The sequence below is a fragment of the Mesocricetus auratus genome, unplaced genomic scaffold, assembly GCF_017639785.1.
Source record: "Mesocricetus auratus isolate SY011 unplaced genomic scaffold, BCM_Maur_2.0 Super-Scaffold_4256, whole genome shotgun sequence".
NCBI classification, from domain to species: Eukaryota; Metazoa; Chordata; class Mammalia; order Rodentia; family Cricetidae; genus Mesocricetus; species Mesocricetus auratus.
The window spans coordinates 57,531,019-57,548,336 of NW_024429182.1; the positions used below are offsets into that span (position 1 = coordinate 57,531,019).

The 17,318-nt window shown below is 51.2% G+C and overlaps 1 protein-coding gene across 1 annotated transcript; it reads left to right on the forward strand.

Moving 5' to 3' along the window:
* Window positions 1-1,246: 1,246 nt before the first annotated feature.
* On the forward strand, window positions 1,247-15,800 carry Ifitm10 (interferon induced transmembrane protein 10). Its single transcript, XM_021224889.1, has 4 exons — window positions 1,247-1,266; window positions 1,624-1,827; window positions 2,695-3,148; window positions 15,200-15,800. The coding sequence occupies exons 1-4, from the start codon at window positions 1,247-1,249 to the stop codon at window positions 15,347-15,349; spliced, it is 828 nt and encodes a 275-aa protein (XP_021080548.1). The 3' UTR covers window positions 15,350-15,800.
* Window positions 15,801-17,318: the final 1,518 nt, after the last annotated feature.

Here is a 17,318-nt window from a genome sequence, read left to right on the forward strand (position 1 = left end):
AAAGGACCCTTCTGCTTCCCGAAGTCTGAGTCTCACAGGCCAGCTATGCCAAGGGTAGCACCTTATCCAGGTTGTGTGACAAGGAGAAAGTCAAGGGTGTAAGTGCATGGAAATTAGTTACATGGTACACATACAGGCTGGGGAGGACCTTCCTCAATTCAGACCTCAGCAAGTCTGGCTGCCAGGCCCTTGGATCCAAAGGAGTGGTGGAGTTGGGTGAGGGAGAACCAGCTTTCTGGCACAGCCCATGTGCCCCCAGGCCCATTGGCCCAACAAGGCTAGGCTCCGCTAGGGAGTGTCCAGAAGAAAGCCAAGAAAAGGAGGGAGGGGTCCCAGCCTGCTTGGAAATTAATTCCACCCACTCAAGGAGGTTCTTTTTCTTTTCCTTTTTTTTTTTCTTATCTATACTTAAGATCCATTTCAAATTGAAAATTCCTGACATGCAGAACTGAGTTGTGCCAGAGGTCAGCAGGGGTCTGAGGTGGGGTTTGGGCTGGAAAGGGAGGATCTTGGCATGGGCAGGGCTTATCCAGGAGACAGGGCTTTGGAGAAGGACTCAGGGTTCCAGTACACCAGAAAGACTAAGGGCCCAGGCAGCCCTGGGCTCGTCTGGAAAGGATCCCAGAGAAGAGGGCCAAGAACAAGGTTCTTGTACACAGGTTGGGGAACTTGAGAGTAGGGTGAAGACCTACTGAGACCCTACCCCTGCATGGTGAGGTCAGGGGCCCAGGGGACGGAGGACTGTTGGGGGTCTTCCATGGTGAAGGGAGTCCATTGGGACTTACTTGGAACTAGGGGTTCAGTTGGGGAGAAGTGTCCTAGAGAGATTGAGAATTGGGGGAGACATGGAGCTAAGCCATAGAGGACAGTATTGCTTAGGGGGGGCAAGTAATGTGTAGGGACAGAGAGCACTATCAGGAGACTGGAACCCAGGATAGGGGTTTGGAGGCTATGAGCAGATATAGGCTGAACTCCAAGGAGACCCATGCAGGGGTCTCTGAGAGGGACCAGGGTTCAGGGCTTTGGAGTAGGATACCTGGCCCTGGGGGCAGTGGGGGAACTTACTGTGCTTATTGTTATGCGTCAGATTCTTTCTTCAAGCTGGGTTTATGACGAACAGGATTAACACAAATGAACCAGGCTTTGATGGGACCAGGCTTGGAAAACAGGAACTCCAATCCAATTGGACTGGGCTCCAGTTGGGGACCCAAGGACAGGGCCTCATGGAGAAAGGGCAAGAACTACCATGAGTACTGAGGGTGGCAGGTGGGACTCAACAGGGCAAAGGGAGATTAGAGGTAAAGGGGTTCTGAAGGCACAGGTCTTGGAGCTAGCAAGGCTCAGTGGGAGAAATACAGGAAGAGAGTATCAGCCTTGGGAACACGCTAGAGTGCTGAGCAGGACAGACTTTGCCGGGACCTGAGGATCCGTGACAGAGTGAGGACAGGTGGGCTGGGGTAACAGTTCCGTAGTCGGTGGATATGGGAACCACCCAGCTCTTGGATTGCAGGGGTCCCAGCTTCGCCCAGCTAGCGACTCCCCGGGGTCCTGGCTTCCTTGCTCGCGGGCCCTCTCCCTCCCTAGGGAGGAGGTAGAGGTGTCTGCGACGCCGCTGTGAGTCAGGCTCTGGCTGCAGCCGCGGCCGGCCTGGCTCTGCGGAGCGCGCGCGGGCAGCGGGGGAGGCAGCGGCGCCAGCTCCGCTCGCTCCCCGCCCCCAAGGTTGGGCCGCTGGGACGCGATCAGCGACAGACAGCGGTCCGGGACGGCGGAAGGACGAGCGCTCCGAGGCGCAGGGGTTTGGCCCTCTCGCCGCCGCGTTGCCAGTAGGTGAGCGGTCCTGGTGGCTGCTGCAGCCCGGGATCAGACTAGGGGCCACCCAGCACGGCTGTAGCCCCCTACTATCTCCTCACGGGTGTCAGGTGCGCCCAGTGGCTCCGGTCTCAGGCGCCTAGCTGTCTCTTGAAGTGTCCATTTCACTGAGTGTCATTGTGGGTCTGTTGGTAGTACGGGGGACAGGGGAAGGTGAGTGGATCCGTGTGATGGTGTGTGCTCTTAGGGTACCAAGTGCCGCTTTCTGCCGGGCTTGGGGGCGATGTGCTCGAGTTTGGAGCCCCGCACCTGCGCGTATCCTTCGGAGCTGTGTCTGAGCCTGTGGGGTGGTGTGTGTGTAGTGCTGCGCGTCTTGGTGGGCAGTTGTTTACTTGGCGCGTCTGTGCGCAAGGGTGTGCTGGGACTGGAGAGCTCAGCGGGTGATGATGTTTGTGGTCCGTCTTGGTGTGTATGTGCTTCGGCAAGAGCTATTCATTCTGCCAGTCGGTGACTAGAGCAGTGTCACTGTAGGTCTGAAAGCCGAATGCGAATGCACGGGGATGCAGGGGAGCTCTGCTTTTCCGCAACAGGGTGTCAGTCAGGGTGCTGAGGGGGTGTTGTTGTGTGTGTCAGTGGATGCAGATGGCAAAGCGATGAAAAGCTCCTATGTGCTTGCCAAGGCTACTGCGAATGGCTTTGGTATTGGCTGTGGCCGGCTGGGTGGGGGAGGCAGGTGGCAGGCAGGCTGGCAGCTGGCAAGCTCGCAGGGATTTCCATCTCCCGAAGGCCATTTATGAGGCTGCAGGGGAGATGCCGTAAGGTTCCAGGGTAGGTGCTGCTGGGCGCTCAGTACCCAGCTTCTCCTCACTCTGTCCCTCCCTCCAGGCCCAGGGCCCCCAGCCAGTCCCCAGCCCTGCTGGGAGCCCCGGCCAGCACCACGGACGGCACCCAGGAAGCCCGAGTCCCCCTGGACGGGGCCTTCTGGATTCCCAGGCCACCAGCAGGTTCACCCAAGGGCTGCTTCACCTGTGTGTCCAAGCCTCCTGCCCTGCAGGCTGCAGCAGCTCCGGCCCCTGAGCCATCGGCCTCGCCCCCCATGGCACCCACTCTGTTCCCCATGGAATCTAAAAGCAGCAAGACTGACAGCGTTCGGGCATCGGGTGTCCCCCAGGCCTGCAAGCACTTAGCTGAGAAGAAGACCATGACGAACCCTACAACAGTCATCGAGGTCTACCCGGACACCACGGAGGTGAACGACTACTATCTGTGGTCCATCTTCAACTTCGTCTACCTCAACTTCTGCTGCCTGGGCTTTATTGCTCTGGCCTACTCCCTCAAAGTGAGCCTGGGTTGGGGAGGGGGGCAGGGTTAATGGGGCTAGCAGGATGGAATGTCTTTTAGTGGAGCCCAGGGCAGAGTATGCAAGCCCAACCAGGAGATCTGTTATGGATTCAGAGAGGTAAGGCTGCTGGCCAGGTCTGGACTTGCAGCAAAGGGCCGCTTCCCTTTCCTAAACTGAGAAAGCTTGATCCAGTTTGGAGAGTGGGGTAGGGTTGTCTGCTCTGTACAACTAGCTTAGTTAAGCTATTGGGAGTAGGCCCTCCCTCAGAGCTCAAGATCCTGTCCTCTGGCCAGGAGACATGGGAGTCAACATGGCCAGTAGCCACACCTAGATAAATGGGATGGAGGCTACCTGGAGCCAAGGGACTTGAAATCCTATGAAAAGCAGAGGGGTAGTCGCAGGGCCCTTGCAGAGCCTCTTATGTTAGCTCCTCCCTGGGGGGTCCGTTACCAAGCACTTTGCTTGCCCAGCCAGGTGTGCGGTAGAAGGCCAAAGTCTGGTCTAGGGGAAATGTTGGAAAACTCATACTGTCTCCACCCACTCTGCACCCCACTGTGGCTACAACTTCCAGGACAAACTCCCCCTTGCACTGTGAATCCGTGACTGGAAACAGAACAGCATAGCAAGCCTGTGGCACCCCTCAACTACCCCTGCCCCTTCCCGTGGCAAAGTGAGGGAAATGAGTACAACTAATGCGGCTGGAAAAGCTGTGATAGAAGGCTTCAGAGTGGCTCAGCCCTTGTGTCCCAGGTAAAGACTGAGTATCCTTGGACTATCAGAGCCCCACCAGAAGGGTGCAGGGATGATGCCTGGGTGCCCTCCTCCCATCCTGCATCTCCAGAAGGAAAGGCTTGGCTCGCATTTACACAGATCATCACTTCCTGAGCCCAGACTTGAATGGCCCAAGCCAGATGCAGTCCAGAGATTGCAGCTGCCCAGCAAGGAGGGGTGCCAGGGCCTAGGAGAGCAGAAGGGTGCTGCAGGGATGAAAAAGTGAGGACCAGACTGACCCAAGAGGAAGGATGCCCAGGCAACTCGGCCCACGACTCATCTGCAGACTTGAGCCCCACCCTGTCCTGCATCACATGACTAGCCACTAGGTTCTCCCCTCCTCTTCGTGACTCATGCTCAGCATACCATACCATCTTCATGCCTTCATTTCCAGGCCTGGGGGGTTGTGTACATGAGTGGTCATGTCTGTGACAGCCTGCGATTGCATGTGTGTACACATGTGCTCACATGTGTGTAACTTACTATGTGTGTGGAGAGTATGAGTGGGTACATTTGAATGTATTGCATGGGTGGATTTGTTTATATGGATGTGAGTGTGGACATTTGAGCATATGTCTGAGTGTCATTGTATGCATGTAATCATGTGCATACATGTATGCATGTGTGTGAGCAAATGCAACTGTGTGAGTGTGCATGAATGTATATGGATATGTATGTCCAATTGTATGTGAGAGGTACCCAGCGTAATCACATACCTATATCCATGCCTTACATCCATTTAGGTGCATATCATGAGTGGACACATGTTTGAGTATATGTATGCATACCAATAATTGTGAGTCAATATGTGTTTGCATATAAGGTGTGCGTGTGTGTGTGTGTGTGTGTGTGTGTGTGTGTGCGCGCGCGCGTGCGCGCGCTCGCCAGCTTGTAATGAGAAGCAGCATGAGAAGGGGACCTAGGAACTTGGGATGTCATAAGAATAGCTCAGTTCTGTTCTCTGGGGCAGTGCCAGGCAGAGGGCACCATTGCCGGGTTGTTAGAGGAACACAGCCTCCCCTGGTGCCCTCTTTCCCTACACTGTCTACAGGCTGGGGATTTGGGCATGGCTGCCTGGGCTCTGGTCTGGGAGCTGTCCCCTCCTCCCCTGGCTCAGGCTGTGTCCGGCTGGCTGGGCAGGGTAGCCCATCTGGTGTGGGTTGTAGGTAGGTCAGGCATTTCTGGATGGTTATGGGTTTGTACTGGGATGTGAGATTGACACTTTGGAGAGAAGGCTTACTATCTCTCCCTTGTTTTGTTCCCTGAGGTCTTCCCAGGGAACAGTGAACAGGCCTTGGGGCTTCTTGGAGGGATGTGCAGGGTCAGCATAGACTAGGCTAACTCTGACCTGATGCCTGGAAATCAGTCCACCTGTGTATCTAGCTGCAGCTTCCTGATCAGCTGCACCTGCCACTCATGCAGCCCAATATAAGCATGTCCAAGGACAGCAGGTGGACCAGGGGTCAGGAGGACTTGGCTGGTTTTCCAGCCATCTTTCCTTGCTCATCTGCTCACGGCAGAGATAACACTGTTCAAGCCATCATGTGATCAGGTGAGCTGGCAGACTGGTGTGAGATGATGGCATTTTTGCCTGCCCTGGCTGTCCATCTCCCATCAGGCCACCATCCATTCTTCCAACTACATGGGTCAGGTCAGCCCCATGCAGACTGCTCTGTGTCTAGGGAAGAGCAAGATCCAGTAGATCAAGTCTCTGTATACTGCCTCATAACTATACAGTCCCACTGTTAGCTGGACAGTACTCAGGATCCAATTTTGGTTATTCCAAAAGTCCCTTCCCAGTCCCCCATCAGCATTTTCCTGGGGAAATACAGAGCTGTGTGCACACAATGACTGGTAGGTATCCTCTCTTTTGTATGAAGCCTGTGTCTCTCCTGCAGAGCCTCTAAGGCCTTCCTTCCCTGGTCACATCTGCCTGAGCCACCCTCAGGACCACCCTTCCAGTATCCAAAGCATGGTGACCATCAAGGAGGAGGTCTAAGGATATTATTTGGCTGAACACAGGATGTCACCAGAGGGGACATATAACCTAGTATCTTAGAAAAGGAAAACATCACACTGAGATTGGGGCTAAGTAGGGGTCAGGATAAGGGCTTCTGGAAGGAGGCAGCATTTTCCATGGACCTTGAAGGATGGGTAATGGGAAAGTTTCATCTGGATAAAGGAGCGGACACTAAGCAGGAACATCCTCTGTAGGGAATAGAAGTGTGAAGGGCAGGAAAGGGAGTGCAGTGCAGCCAGCTGACGCTTGATCTGAGCTCAGGAGGCTTGGGGAACCTCCTGTAACAGGAAAGCCTGAAAGAATAGGTTAGGATGGTAGATTCTGGTTGGGTTTTGTAGGTATGAATATGTCCATCTCATCCTTTCTAAATATCAGTGTTATCAGTCCATCCATCTACTCATCCATCCACCCACCCAACCATCCATCTACCTAGCAATAGTATACCCATTCATTCATTCATTCACCCATCGACTTATCCATCATCCTTCTATTCATGAACCCACACACCCCCAAATCAGCTGTTCATCCTTCCACTTATCCATCCAATCTATCTACCCATCCATTTATGTACACCACACCCATTCATTTATGCATTCATCTATCCATGTACCATCCATCTATCCACATCCCACTCGTTCACATCTAGCTATTCATTTACCTGTTTACCCAATCATCTGCTCATGTACGCACTCATCCATCACCCACTCAGCCATCTATCCACCCACCCAGCAGTCACCTGTCCATTCACCCATTTAACCCATCTACTCCCCCACCCCACTATTCATCCATTCACCCTTCTGCTCATCCACACACTCATCCACCCACCCATCAACCTGTCAACTCATCCACTGGTCTACCCATCCACTCATCTACCATCCATCTACCACGCTATACCCATCCTCCTACACACTCATCTGCACGTCTACCTATCTATTCATCTACCCGCTCTACTGTTTATCCACTCACGTCTCTGCACATTCACAACCCATCCCTACACCTTTCCATCTATTCACTCACCCATGTATACAGTCACCTGGCCACTCACTCACTGTTAGATAGTAGAGTGACATTTCAGGCAACAACAGGTCACATATACAAGACTTCATCACCTAGTCGTGTCATAGTTGATTTGTGTATATACTCTGTGATGCTAACAGATGATGAGGCCTTCTGGAGTTCAGATACCCCTCATTAAGTAATCCATGGCTATGCCAATCTATCCTCAACTCTGTTCACTACATCCAGACAGCATCAGCCTTCTACCCACCTGTTGACACACAATCATTGGTACTTCTGACTCTCTCTTCTGCTGTCTCATTCCATCCTAACCAACCTTAACAGTGATCCACTAAACTATTTCCCTAAGGTCATTTGCTGATAACACTCCCACTTCTCTCACCAGCACTGCTGTCCTTTTGTCTTTTCATGCTTTGCCACATCCTCCCTTCTTTCCATCACTCCTCCATGCCAAGTAACATGTGTTTCTGTCACTCACCTCCCTCATTTGCATTCTTCCCCTCAGTTCAGCCATCCGTCTATCTGTCTTTCTTCTATCTTCTACCCCTGCATCCATTTATCCACATTAATTTTACTGTCTGAACTCATCCATCTACCCATCCATCCATCCATCCATCCATCCATACATACATACATACATACATCCTCTCCCCATTCCAACCTTCATAACCTCTGCCCCCCTCTCCTTGTGCAGAATTTTCCTCTGGCATCCATCTATCAGCACTCAAATCCATCAGCCTCTAACATCTGTCCTTTCTCCAGCCTTATGTCCACCCAGGTATCTACTCTCTTTTCTCCTTCACTCTCTCCTATCCCCCAACTTCTCTGTCTGACGCATCCACCAGTTTATTGGTCCCCATGTGGCCGTGAGTGTATTTGCACACTCTCACTTCTCACTTGCCCAACTGCACACCTCATGCTCCAGCCACGTGCTCGTTTGCTCCCCCCTGTGCTCCTCCAATGTTCTTCCCTCTCTTATTTTTAGACACTGACACACCCTAGGTGTTCAGATGTGGTGGTACATACTTAAAATTCTAACATTTGAGAGTCAGAGGCAGGAGGAGTTAGGATTCAAGGCCAGCCTTAGTTACATAGTAAGACCTTGCCTTTAAAAAAAGGGAAAAAAGAAAAAGAAAGGAAGGAAGAAAAAAGAAAAAACCCACAAGCATAAACATGAATCCTACTAATGATTCATCCAATAGGCTACTGATTCATTTTCCCACTTTCCATTTTCCATATTTTATCTTTCATCCAGGTACTGCCCCACGTGATCTTCCATCCTTCCTCCGCCCACTGTCACCCTGCCACTCCTTACAGGTCACACAGGTCATCTGCTCTTCTACTTTCTGGTCACCCACACACCTACCATGTTCCTTCTTCTTCCTCACCCTCTTCTGTCTACGCCCTGTGTCCAGATTTTTTTATCTGTCTCCCTTCACTTCTCTGTCCGTGTTGGGTGTGTGTGTATTCATATCCATGTATGGGGTGTGTGTACATGTTTGTATGTATGCCAATGCACATGTGTATAAGCAAGCATGCATGTGGAGGTCAGAATTCAGCCGCCTGTCATTCCTCATAATCCATCCACTTCTATAAAAAATCACACACTTTTGTGTGTGCATGAATACACACTTGTATGTATTATGTGGAGGTCAAAGGACAACTTATGGGCGTTTACTCTCTCTTTCCACCATGTGGATCTCAGACATTGAATTCCTGGTGTTCAGCTTGATAGCAGCATCTTTACCCACTGAGCCATCTTCTCAGACCCCCCACTTTGTCTTCTGGGACAAAGTCTCTCACTGGGACCAGGGGTGCAGTGAGGTAAGTTAGACTGGATAGCCATTAAACTCTAGAGATTTTCCAGTCATTGCTTTCCCAGTGCTGAGTTAATAGGCATGTGCCTGAATTTTGAAAATTATATTTTAGATTTATTGATTTTGTTTTATGCACATGCATATTTTGCCTACATGCATGTGTACCACGTGCAAGCCTGGTGCCCAAGGAGGTCAGAAGAGGCTGTCAGATGCCCTAGAACTGAAGTTACAGATGGTTGTGAGCCACCCTTTAGGTGCTGGGAACTGTATCACTTAGGAAGAGCAACAAGGAAAAAAAAAACTGCACATGTTCAGCACAGGTTCCACTTTGTTTCAAGTAAATTTTGACCTGTAGTTCAGTTGAATCTACAGACAGGGAGCTCCCAGGGCAGAGACCAGTGGTCAACAGACTGTCCTGATGAGGGTTCAGAGTGAGAGAAACTAGAGGAGATTGGAGATGCCTGCAAGGACTGTTCTCATCCAGTCAGTCTTAAATATACAGGTGTTACTCTCACAGGTGAGAGGCATGGCGGGAGGAGCAGCCTCCAAACTCGCCATGAATCTGCCAGTTCATGGCCCTGGGCTTCCATCATTTATGTCCCAATATACGCTTTTCCTCCTAGCTCCAAAATATCAGTCACATCTGTATCTACTCACTCACATGTTCAATTCCCATTTCTTGTCACGGGGCATGTATTGTCCTTTCTTTTCCCCCTCCTCTGCTCCCAGTTCACCTGTTAGTCTACCCCATTGCTCTCTTCCACCCTCTCAACCGCTGTCTACCTCATCTTTCTCTTCTGATGAGTCACCCGCTTATGTTTGGCAAAACAAGAACTATAAAATAACAAGTGATGATGGAGCTCTTAGTATATCCCAGACATGGCCCTGACCTCCCACGTTTAAATTGAATGTTTTAATTAATGGTAGCAAAACCTTGTGAAGTAAGTTCCTTTGGGGTGGGGGAGAACTGAGAAGCTAGATGCAATGCCATAAGGTGCTCCCTGGAGATCACCATCAGGGCGTCACAAACCCTTGTTTTTGGTTTGGTCTGGGCTTCCTCGGTCTTCTGTCTGTCCATCCCTTGCCTTCCTTTCCTGAATGTTCTCTCTTCTCTTATGTTCTCTTTTCTTCTTTCCTCTCTTCCTCCTCCTCGTTTTCCTCCTTTTTCCCTCACCCCTTCTCTTACCCCAAACTGGCCTCTAACTCACTATGTAGCCAAGGATGACCTTGAACTCCTGGTCCTCCTGCCTCCACCTCCTAAGTGTTGGTATTACAGATGTGTATCAGCACACTCACTAGTTCATTTGTTCATTTGTGGGGCTGGGGATCAAACCCAGAGCTACATGTATACTAAAGCACTCTCCCAACTGAGCTACATCCCCAGACCCTCTCTGTCTACTTTCCTGTACTTCCTTCCCATCCCAACCAGTCCATTCTTCTATCCAAGTGAAGCCTACTCCTTTCTGCCCTGTCTGTTCTAAATACCCACCCCACCACTCTGTCCACATGCTTCGTCATGCACTCTAAAATCCTCGTCCACGTGCCCTCCAGCCTCTCTCCTTCCTCCTCTCACTCACGTATCCTCTGGCTACCCACCAAGTCACTCCCTTGCCCATCCCTCATGTGTCCATGCCTGCTGCTCACGAACCCCCAATCTAAGTCACCTGCTTTGGTCTGCATGTGTGAAGAGTTTCCACACTGTGTGACTTCCCCACAGTTCTGCTGACTGGAACCTCACAAGGCCTTAGGATGGTCAGGCTCTAGTCAGGTCTGTATTCTTCTGGACTGTAGGCTAGTCCCATCCCTCACATGGTGAAAGGGGCCTCTTCTACATGAGAGCTGCCTTACCTCAAAGGCCCCACCTCCTGCCATTGCTGGGGCCTTCAATGTATTAGTTGGTGGTGTGCATGCCCAGAGTTCAGCACTTCCTGCCCATTTGGTCCCCATCAGCCTCCCTTTCCTTTCCCCTTTCCTATTCCTTCAGCACTGGAGGATGAGACCCACTGGTCTGCCCACCCAGGACCAGTCCTTCCTCCCTCCATTCATGAATTCATCTATTGGATCACAAACATTCACTTAAAGGCTGCCCATTCGTCCACCCACTCATCTGTCCATCTCGTCAAATGCCCATGTCTTCTTCCTCTACTTGCTTTGATCAACTCATCCAACTTTCCATGTCTCCCCAGTTATCTTTTTTTCCCACAACAGACATCATCTGTCATGTCTCGGGCCCACGGAGCACTGTGTGTCTTTCCTGCTCTGGTTGCTTCTCCAGTGCTCTGCTCCTGCCTTACCCACCTTCCTTGTTCCTCTTAGCGTTCCTCTTGCTTCTCTGTCCACTCTCCCAAGTCTTCATACTGCTCCCATTTGATTTCTTTGTCTTTGTGGAGCCAGCCCCACACCCCCTCACCCAGTGCCGACGCAATCTCATCACACACGCAGTGATGCCTTTCACATGCTCATCTCTGCCCTCCACCTGATCCTTCAACTCCAGACTCAGCACCATTGCTGCTCCTGGTGTCTAGCCAAATGTCTAGAAACCAGCTCTCACTGGTCCCGGGACCTGCTCTGACAAGCTCCTTGGCCTGTGCCTCCCACTTTTCCTTCTGCAACTCACTTTTAGTTTATCCTCAAGGCCACCTCATCTCAAGCCCCATCGCATCATCATCCGCCATGCCGAGTTCAGCATCGTCAGTGCTGCCCTCAACCCAGATCCAGAACCCATCCACCAGCCCATTTCCACTGCCACAGCTCATGTCCATGTTACTAGACCCATGTTCCCGGTTGATGAATTTTCTCCCCTCTCTCCAGGACAGACTCCTCCCCGTCTGACCTGAATCCTCAGCCAAAGGCTCTGTTAGGGTCTGTCTGGCCTTCCCTTTCTTCTGGTTCTATGTCACTCTGAAAAGCCTTCACAAAACCCCACCATCTACTTGACAGCTTCTCTTGTTCTCTACTTCTCTGTGCTCTGACCTCCAACAGCAGCCCCAGCTGGCCTCAGCCACCCCGTCTTGGGGCTCTGCTTCCTGCACCTGGTGTGCTTGCCCCATGGGGCCAAACCCGTCACTGATACCCCTGAATGAAGATTTTTTGGGTATCTGCTGACTGGATCTCCCAGGCACCATCGACCCCTGGCATCTTCAGTGATCTCTCTAGCCTCCGTATCTCATGGATACCTGCCTCGCTTGCCCTGTGCCTTGTGATTCTCCACCTGGTCTATGAACCATGAGGACAGAGACTTTTCTTTGTTCCTTGCTGCATACCAGGACACAGCTGGGCTGTGCACGGCTGCCATTACACACCCAGGTTGCCAGAGTGAAGACTGACTGACTGATTGGTTGATGAACCTAAGAATCTGTACCCATCCCCCATTCATTAGCCAATAATATATTCTTTCAACCTCCTCTCTCTTTCTCCTCACCCATCCCACACACAATCCGAAATGTTTGTCTACCCATGCCATGCATCCAGCATACATATCAGAAATCCACCCCAAAGATACAAAATGCATTACTATACACCATTACTAGTTCAAGCATCTGACACACCTTCATAAACTTATCTGCCCGCCTGCCCCACCCTTTCAGCACACTTCTTTTTTTTTTATGAGACAGGGTTTCTCTGTATTGTTTTGGAGGCTGTCGGTCTAGCCCGGCCTCGAACTCACAGAGATCCACCTGCCTCTGCCTCCCGAGTGCTGGGATTAAAGGCGTGCACCACCAACGCCCGGCCATTCAGCACACTTCTATCTAGGTGTCCATCCTAACTACAAAAACGCGTTACTTGTTCCCATCATCCAAGGCACCCAACATATTTTCTGTCTCCTCACAACACCTGCTCTACTCAGCCAGAACACACTCATGTATTTATACTCTCATCTGCCTGCCTGCCCCCATGACAAGCAGCCACTCATACCTTTATCTACCCTGTTATTTCCACCTGACATATGTTCCCCTGTGTACATATGTATCCCACTCATCCAGAATATCACCAACTGTCTCTCCTGTCCATCTAACACACATCAAAACACCAGTGGCCCCACTTGTCCAAGCAACTTGGTGTGTGTGTGTGTGTGTGTGTGTGTGTGTGTGTGTGTGTGTGTGTGTGTGTGACAGAGAGAGAGGCGGGGGAGAGAGAGAGAGAGAGAGAGAATTCACCTGTCCATCCACAATGTTTATTTGATATTCATTTCTGTATTTGTAGATACCTTGTAGCTTCCAGAATTGTAAAAAAAAATACCTACTGTCTTCAAAAAATAAAAAAAAAGAACAAGGGTGAGCCAAGGCTCTTCTGCGTACCCTCTGCTAGTCAGCATTTTTCTAGAATCCTCTTTGTCTTCCTCCTAGGAGCCTACAGGCAGATGCTGTGTCAGGAACATGTGACTAACCATGACCTTTCCCAACACTGTGAGGTGGTTCCCACATCAAAGGCAAAAACTAGGAGCAGCAACAGGGCCCACTAACTGCATGCAGTCACCAGTGGACATCAGAAAAGGCAAAACTCAGGCCCAGAGTTTCTCTAGCACAATTGTAGCCTGGAGGAGGGGCTTGCAAGAGGACGTAGAACAGCTGCCTTGTTAAAGAGAACACCTGGCTAATGATCACAGTGGGGTAGTTGAGCTGGATATAGAATCTTACTTGCTAGAGATCCAGTGTCTACAGCGAGCGTTAGTGGTGTTAAGGGTTTTGCATTACAGTTAAAAAACAAGTAGGCTAATACTAAATCCAAGGGAAGGAAGAATGTAAATTTCTGGAGAAAACGATAACACTTTATCAAATATTTCGCTCAAATCGTGGGAAGTAAGTAAATGGCAACACAGAGGTGTTGGTTCCCTCCCAAATCACTGGAGGGCAGAGTCTCACTCCGCCTTAGCTCCCCTGACTCCTCATCTGCTCTTCTGCTCTTCCCATACTCTCTCCATCCAATTCACATATAGACAACCCACCTTCTGAGCCACCCCTCCCTGCCCTTCGCTGGGCCTCACCCCTTCCTCTTACTCTACCCCAGTCCCGTCCTTCCTCCTCTCTGCTCCATCTGCCTACTGCTGGTTACCCATCATACACCTCCTCTCCCCTGCTCCTGCCTCAGCACTCCTTCCTCCGAAGGACAATCCCTCCTCCTAGCAGGCTTCAGTTGCCCTCTGGTGTCCATGCCCCAACCCTATTCCCATGCACTAATTCCCCCTCCCACCACACTTCCTCAGGTAGCCCCTTCCCTAACTCTGGCATCAGCCAGTCCAAGCGTCTTTCTGTCCATCTTCCTTCTTTCAACCAAACCCAGTCCATGAATTTAACAATCCCCATCTTCGCCGGGTGTTAGTGGCACACGCCTTTAATCCCAGCTCCTGGAAGGCAGAGGCAGGCAGATCTCTGTGAGTTGGAGGCCAGCCTGGTCTCCGTAGTGAGTTCCAGGACAGCCTCCAAAGCCACAGGGAAACCCTGTCTTGTAAAAAACTAAAAAAAAAAAAACCCAAAAAAACAAAAAAAACAATCCCCATCTTCTCACTGTGGTCATCTTCCGCCTCCATCATCTAGGCTCTGCTTTCAGCTTGCATCATGCTCAGCCACCACCCACGTCTGGTAGCACAAGGGGGCTGTCCTAAGACATGTCTGCCCCAACCAAGTAGCCTCTTAGAAATGGCCAGCTCTGTCCCCATCTCCCTAGGATGTCTTGTCCACTCAGCATCCTACTTAATATCCAGCGAGGCAGAATTGACCACAGCACACTGGACACACATGTCATCATAACCCACACCCACTGTCTCTGGAGTCATAGTCCTATTCACCATGAGTCTGCTGCCTCCGGGGTCACCTTCCTCTTTTATGTTAGATTACTTCAGACTCATTGAGCAGTTGCCCAAAATAAATCAGAAATTCCTGGGCATCCTTCGCAGGGTACCAGTGCTCTTTGTTCCCCATTTCCTTCTCTGACTAGACACTGTTTTCTTTACAAACCGTAAAAGATGAATTTCTCATTGACTGTGTTCCCCAAACCAAGGGCGGGTGCTTGCAGGACAGAAGTACTGAAGACTACTTAACTCCCATCTCTGCTCCTCGACACCCTGACCTCCTTCCTCAGCTGACCTCTGTCTATCCCCACTGATGACCTCTGTACCCTTCTTATGCTAGCTTCCACATCCCTTCCTTTGTTGTCTTCAGTTCCCCTTCCTCTGTTGTCCTCTATCCTCATTACCCTGCTGGCTTCTGTCCTCCCCCCTCTCCCGGCTTCTGCCTCTCTTCCTTCTCCCCCAATGACCACCATCCTCTCTCCTCTGCTGGCCTCCATTCCATCTCTTCTACTGGCCTCCTTCTGCTCCCTCTTTACTTCCTCCTCCTGCACTGACCTCTGTCTTTCTTTCTCTGCTGACCTCCACCCACTGCCTCCTCTGACCTCTGCCTCTCTTCCTCCTCCTTCTGCCTCCAGGTTCGGGACAAGAAGCTCCTGAATGACCTGAATGGAGCCGTGGAAGATGCCAAGACAGCGCGGCTGTTTAACATCACCAGCTCTGCGCTGGCAGCCTCCTGCATCATCCTCATCTTCATTTTCCTGCGGTACCCCCTCACTGACTACTGAGTCCAGCAGGCAGTGGCCTTGGAGACACAGCACTGAGACTGATGGTCACTGAGATTCAGGACGCTAAGAGTGTGGGGGCAGAATGGGCTTTTACCAAGGCCCAGAGCCATGCATGGCAGCAAGGCCGCCAGAAGCTGAGTGCCCAGTGGAGTGGTACACTCCTCCCAGCCACCCTATCTGTCTCCTGCCCCTGTCCTGATGTCACTGGATCTCTAGGCTCCCACTCACAAAGCTGCCTGGTTGTCAGTGGCTGCCAACCCATGCATCCTACCCAGGCTCCTGCATTCCTCAGACCTGACACCCAGCAAGAAGGGCTTATGTGGGAGCTCCCAGGATAGGAGCTGCCAGCACCAGGGGCTCCCTCACTCCTGATCCCAACTTCCTCCAAGCTGTGACCCCTGCTCTGAGCTCTTGTGTCTGTGAACTTTCATTAAAACATGTGCCCAGCTCAGCTTCATCTTCTGTCCATATTCCAAGCCAGGTCTAGGTTGTCACCCTAAGGGTTGGCTAAGATGCTCCTTGCAGCCCATGACCCCTGGGCCTGCACACAGCTAGCTCTGTACAAAGGCTTGCTTAGAAACCAAGTGGTCTTGAGATGGCCAACTGTGTAGATGGTGAAATGGGGGGTGTTAGGTGGAGGGACTCCACACAGGATTCACAGAGTTGAGCAACCTCTATGGAGTTGGAGGGATGACGTGCAGCGTCTAGGAGAAACATCCTACAGTGATGGTGAAGCCCTGCCAGTCTCTGGGTACCCACAGGGTGATGATCAGGCTCTCACCTACTTAGCTCCTGAAATGCGGAAAGAGACTTCCTGTCAGCTGAAGGTCACTGTTCAAAGGTCAATATCAGCAGCAGCATGCTGGTCCTGGAAGTGGTGCTGCCACAGACGGGTGCTGCCCTGTGAGCTGGGTGGGGGTAAGCTGAAGATGGACAGAGGTCTCATCTTCCATCTTGGTCCTGGAAAAAAGAGATACTGTGGGACTCAGGTAGGGGGGCCAATGGCATGCTCAGTGGTGGGAAGGCCTGGCCCCACTTTGTGACCTCTGGTTGTACCCTCAGTGGAGTCAGCAGTGTTGGGACTGGACAGGCAAGACTAGAGGCCATGACAGTCGTGGGCACAGCATGTAGATGGAAGTCAGTGGAGGGATGAGCACATGCAGAAGCTTGAGCTGGTCCTAACCAGGTAGCTGGAAGGTTAGAGAAGACCACAGACAAGGAGAGATGAGGAAACTCGTGGTCACTGGGTTTCAACACATCCAGAGTTACATGGCAAGAAAAAAAAAACAGATCAAACAAGGCTAGGGACTGGGGTGGAATAAGAGGGGAAAGAGAACAGGAGCTAAGTAGCCCCATTCAGTGCTCTCTGCTCCCAGGTACTCTGAGATGTGAGCTAGCAGCCCACATTCCTCTGCCACGGTTATGCCCTCCTCACCCTTACATCATGAGCCAACATAGACTTCTGGGTTACATTGCTTCTCACCAGGCATTTGAGCACAGAGACAAGCAAGCTATTGCTATTTGCAGAACAACAAAAACAACAAGGAAAGGGATTTAAAGTTGTGTGTGTGTGTGTGTGTGTGTGTGTGTGTGTGTGTGTGTGTGTGATTTCAAAGCTGCAGTGGAGGGGTATTTAGCACCTTCTGGAAATAACATATTTCTTGGGGCTTGCCCTTAGGTAGGCTACTGGGCCATGGGGTTCATGAACACCTTTTTTTGGTAGGAGATATCAGTTTAAAAGCGGTTATACCTCTGTTTTTATCTGAGGCTATGCCCCTGGGAATCCATGCCCTCCCTGCTGCCTAGTGTCTGTCTCTGCCACGTGTCTGGTGGTGTTTAATGGCAGCATCAGCTTGTACCTCCCTGGATATTTGGCCCCTTTGGTAGAAGACTGTAAAGTCCCAATCACTTCCTATGGGGCTGTCATTTTTTAGCCACTTGCTTGTCAGCCAGTGCTTGGAGGGTGTGA

Bases quoted from the DNA above. Each gene is read 5' to 3' on its own strand.
- Ifitm10 (XM_021224889.1), top strand. From the start codon at position 1,247: ATGAGTACTGAGGGTGGCAG. The intron at 1,267-1,623 runs GTGGGACTCAAC...GCTGTGAGTCAG, and splicing joins ATGAGTACTGAGGGTGGCAG to GCTCTGGCTGCAGCCGCGGC. The intron at 1,828-2,694 runs GTGAGCGGTCCT...CCCTCCCTCCAG, and splicing joins CGCCGCCGCGTTGCCAGTAG to GCCCAGGGCCCCCAGCCAGT.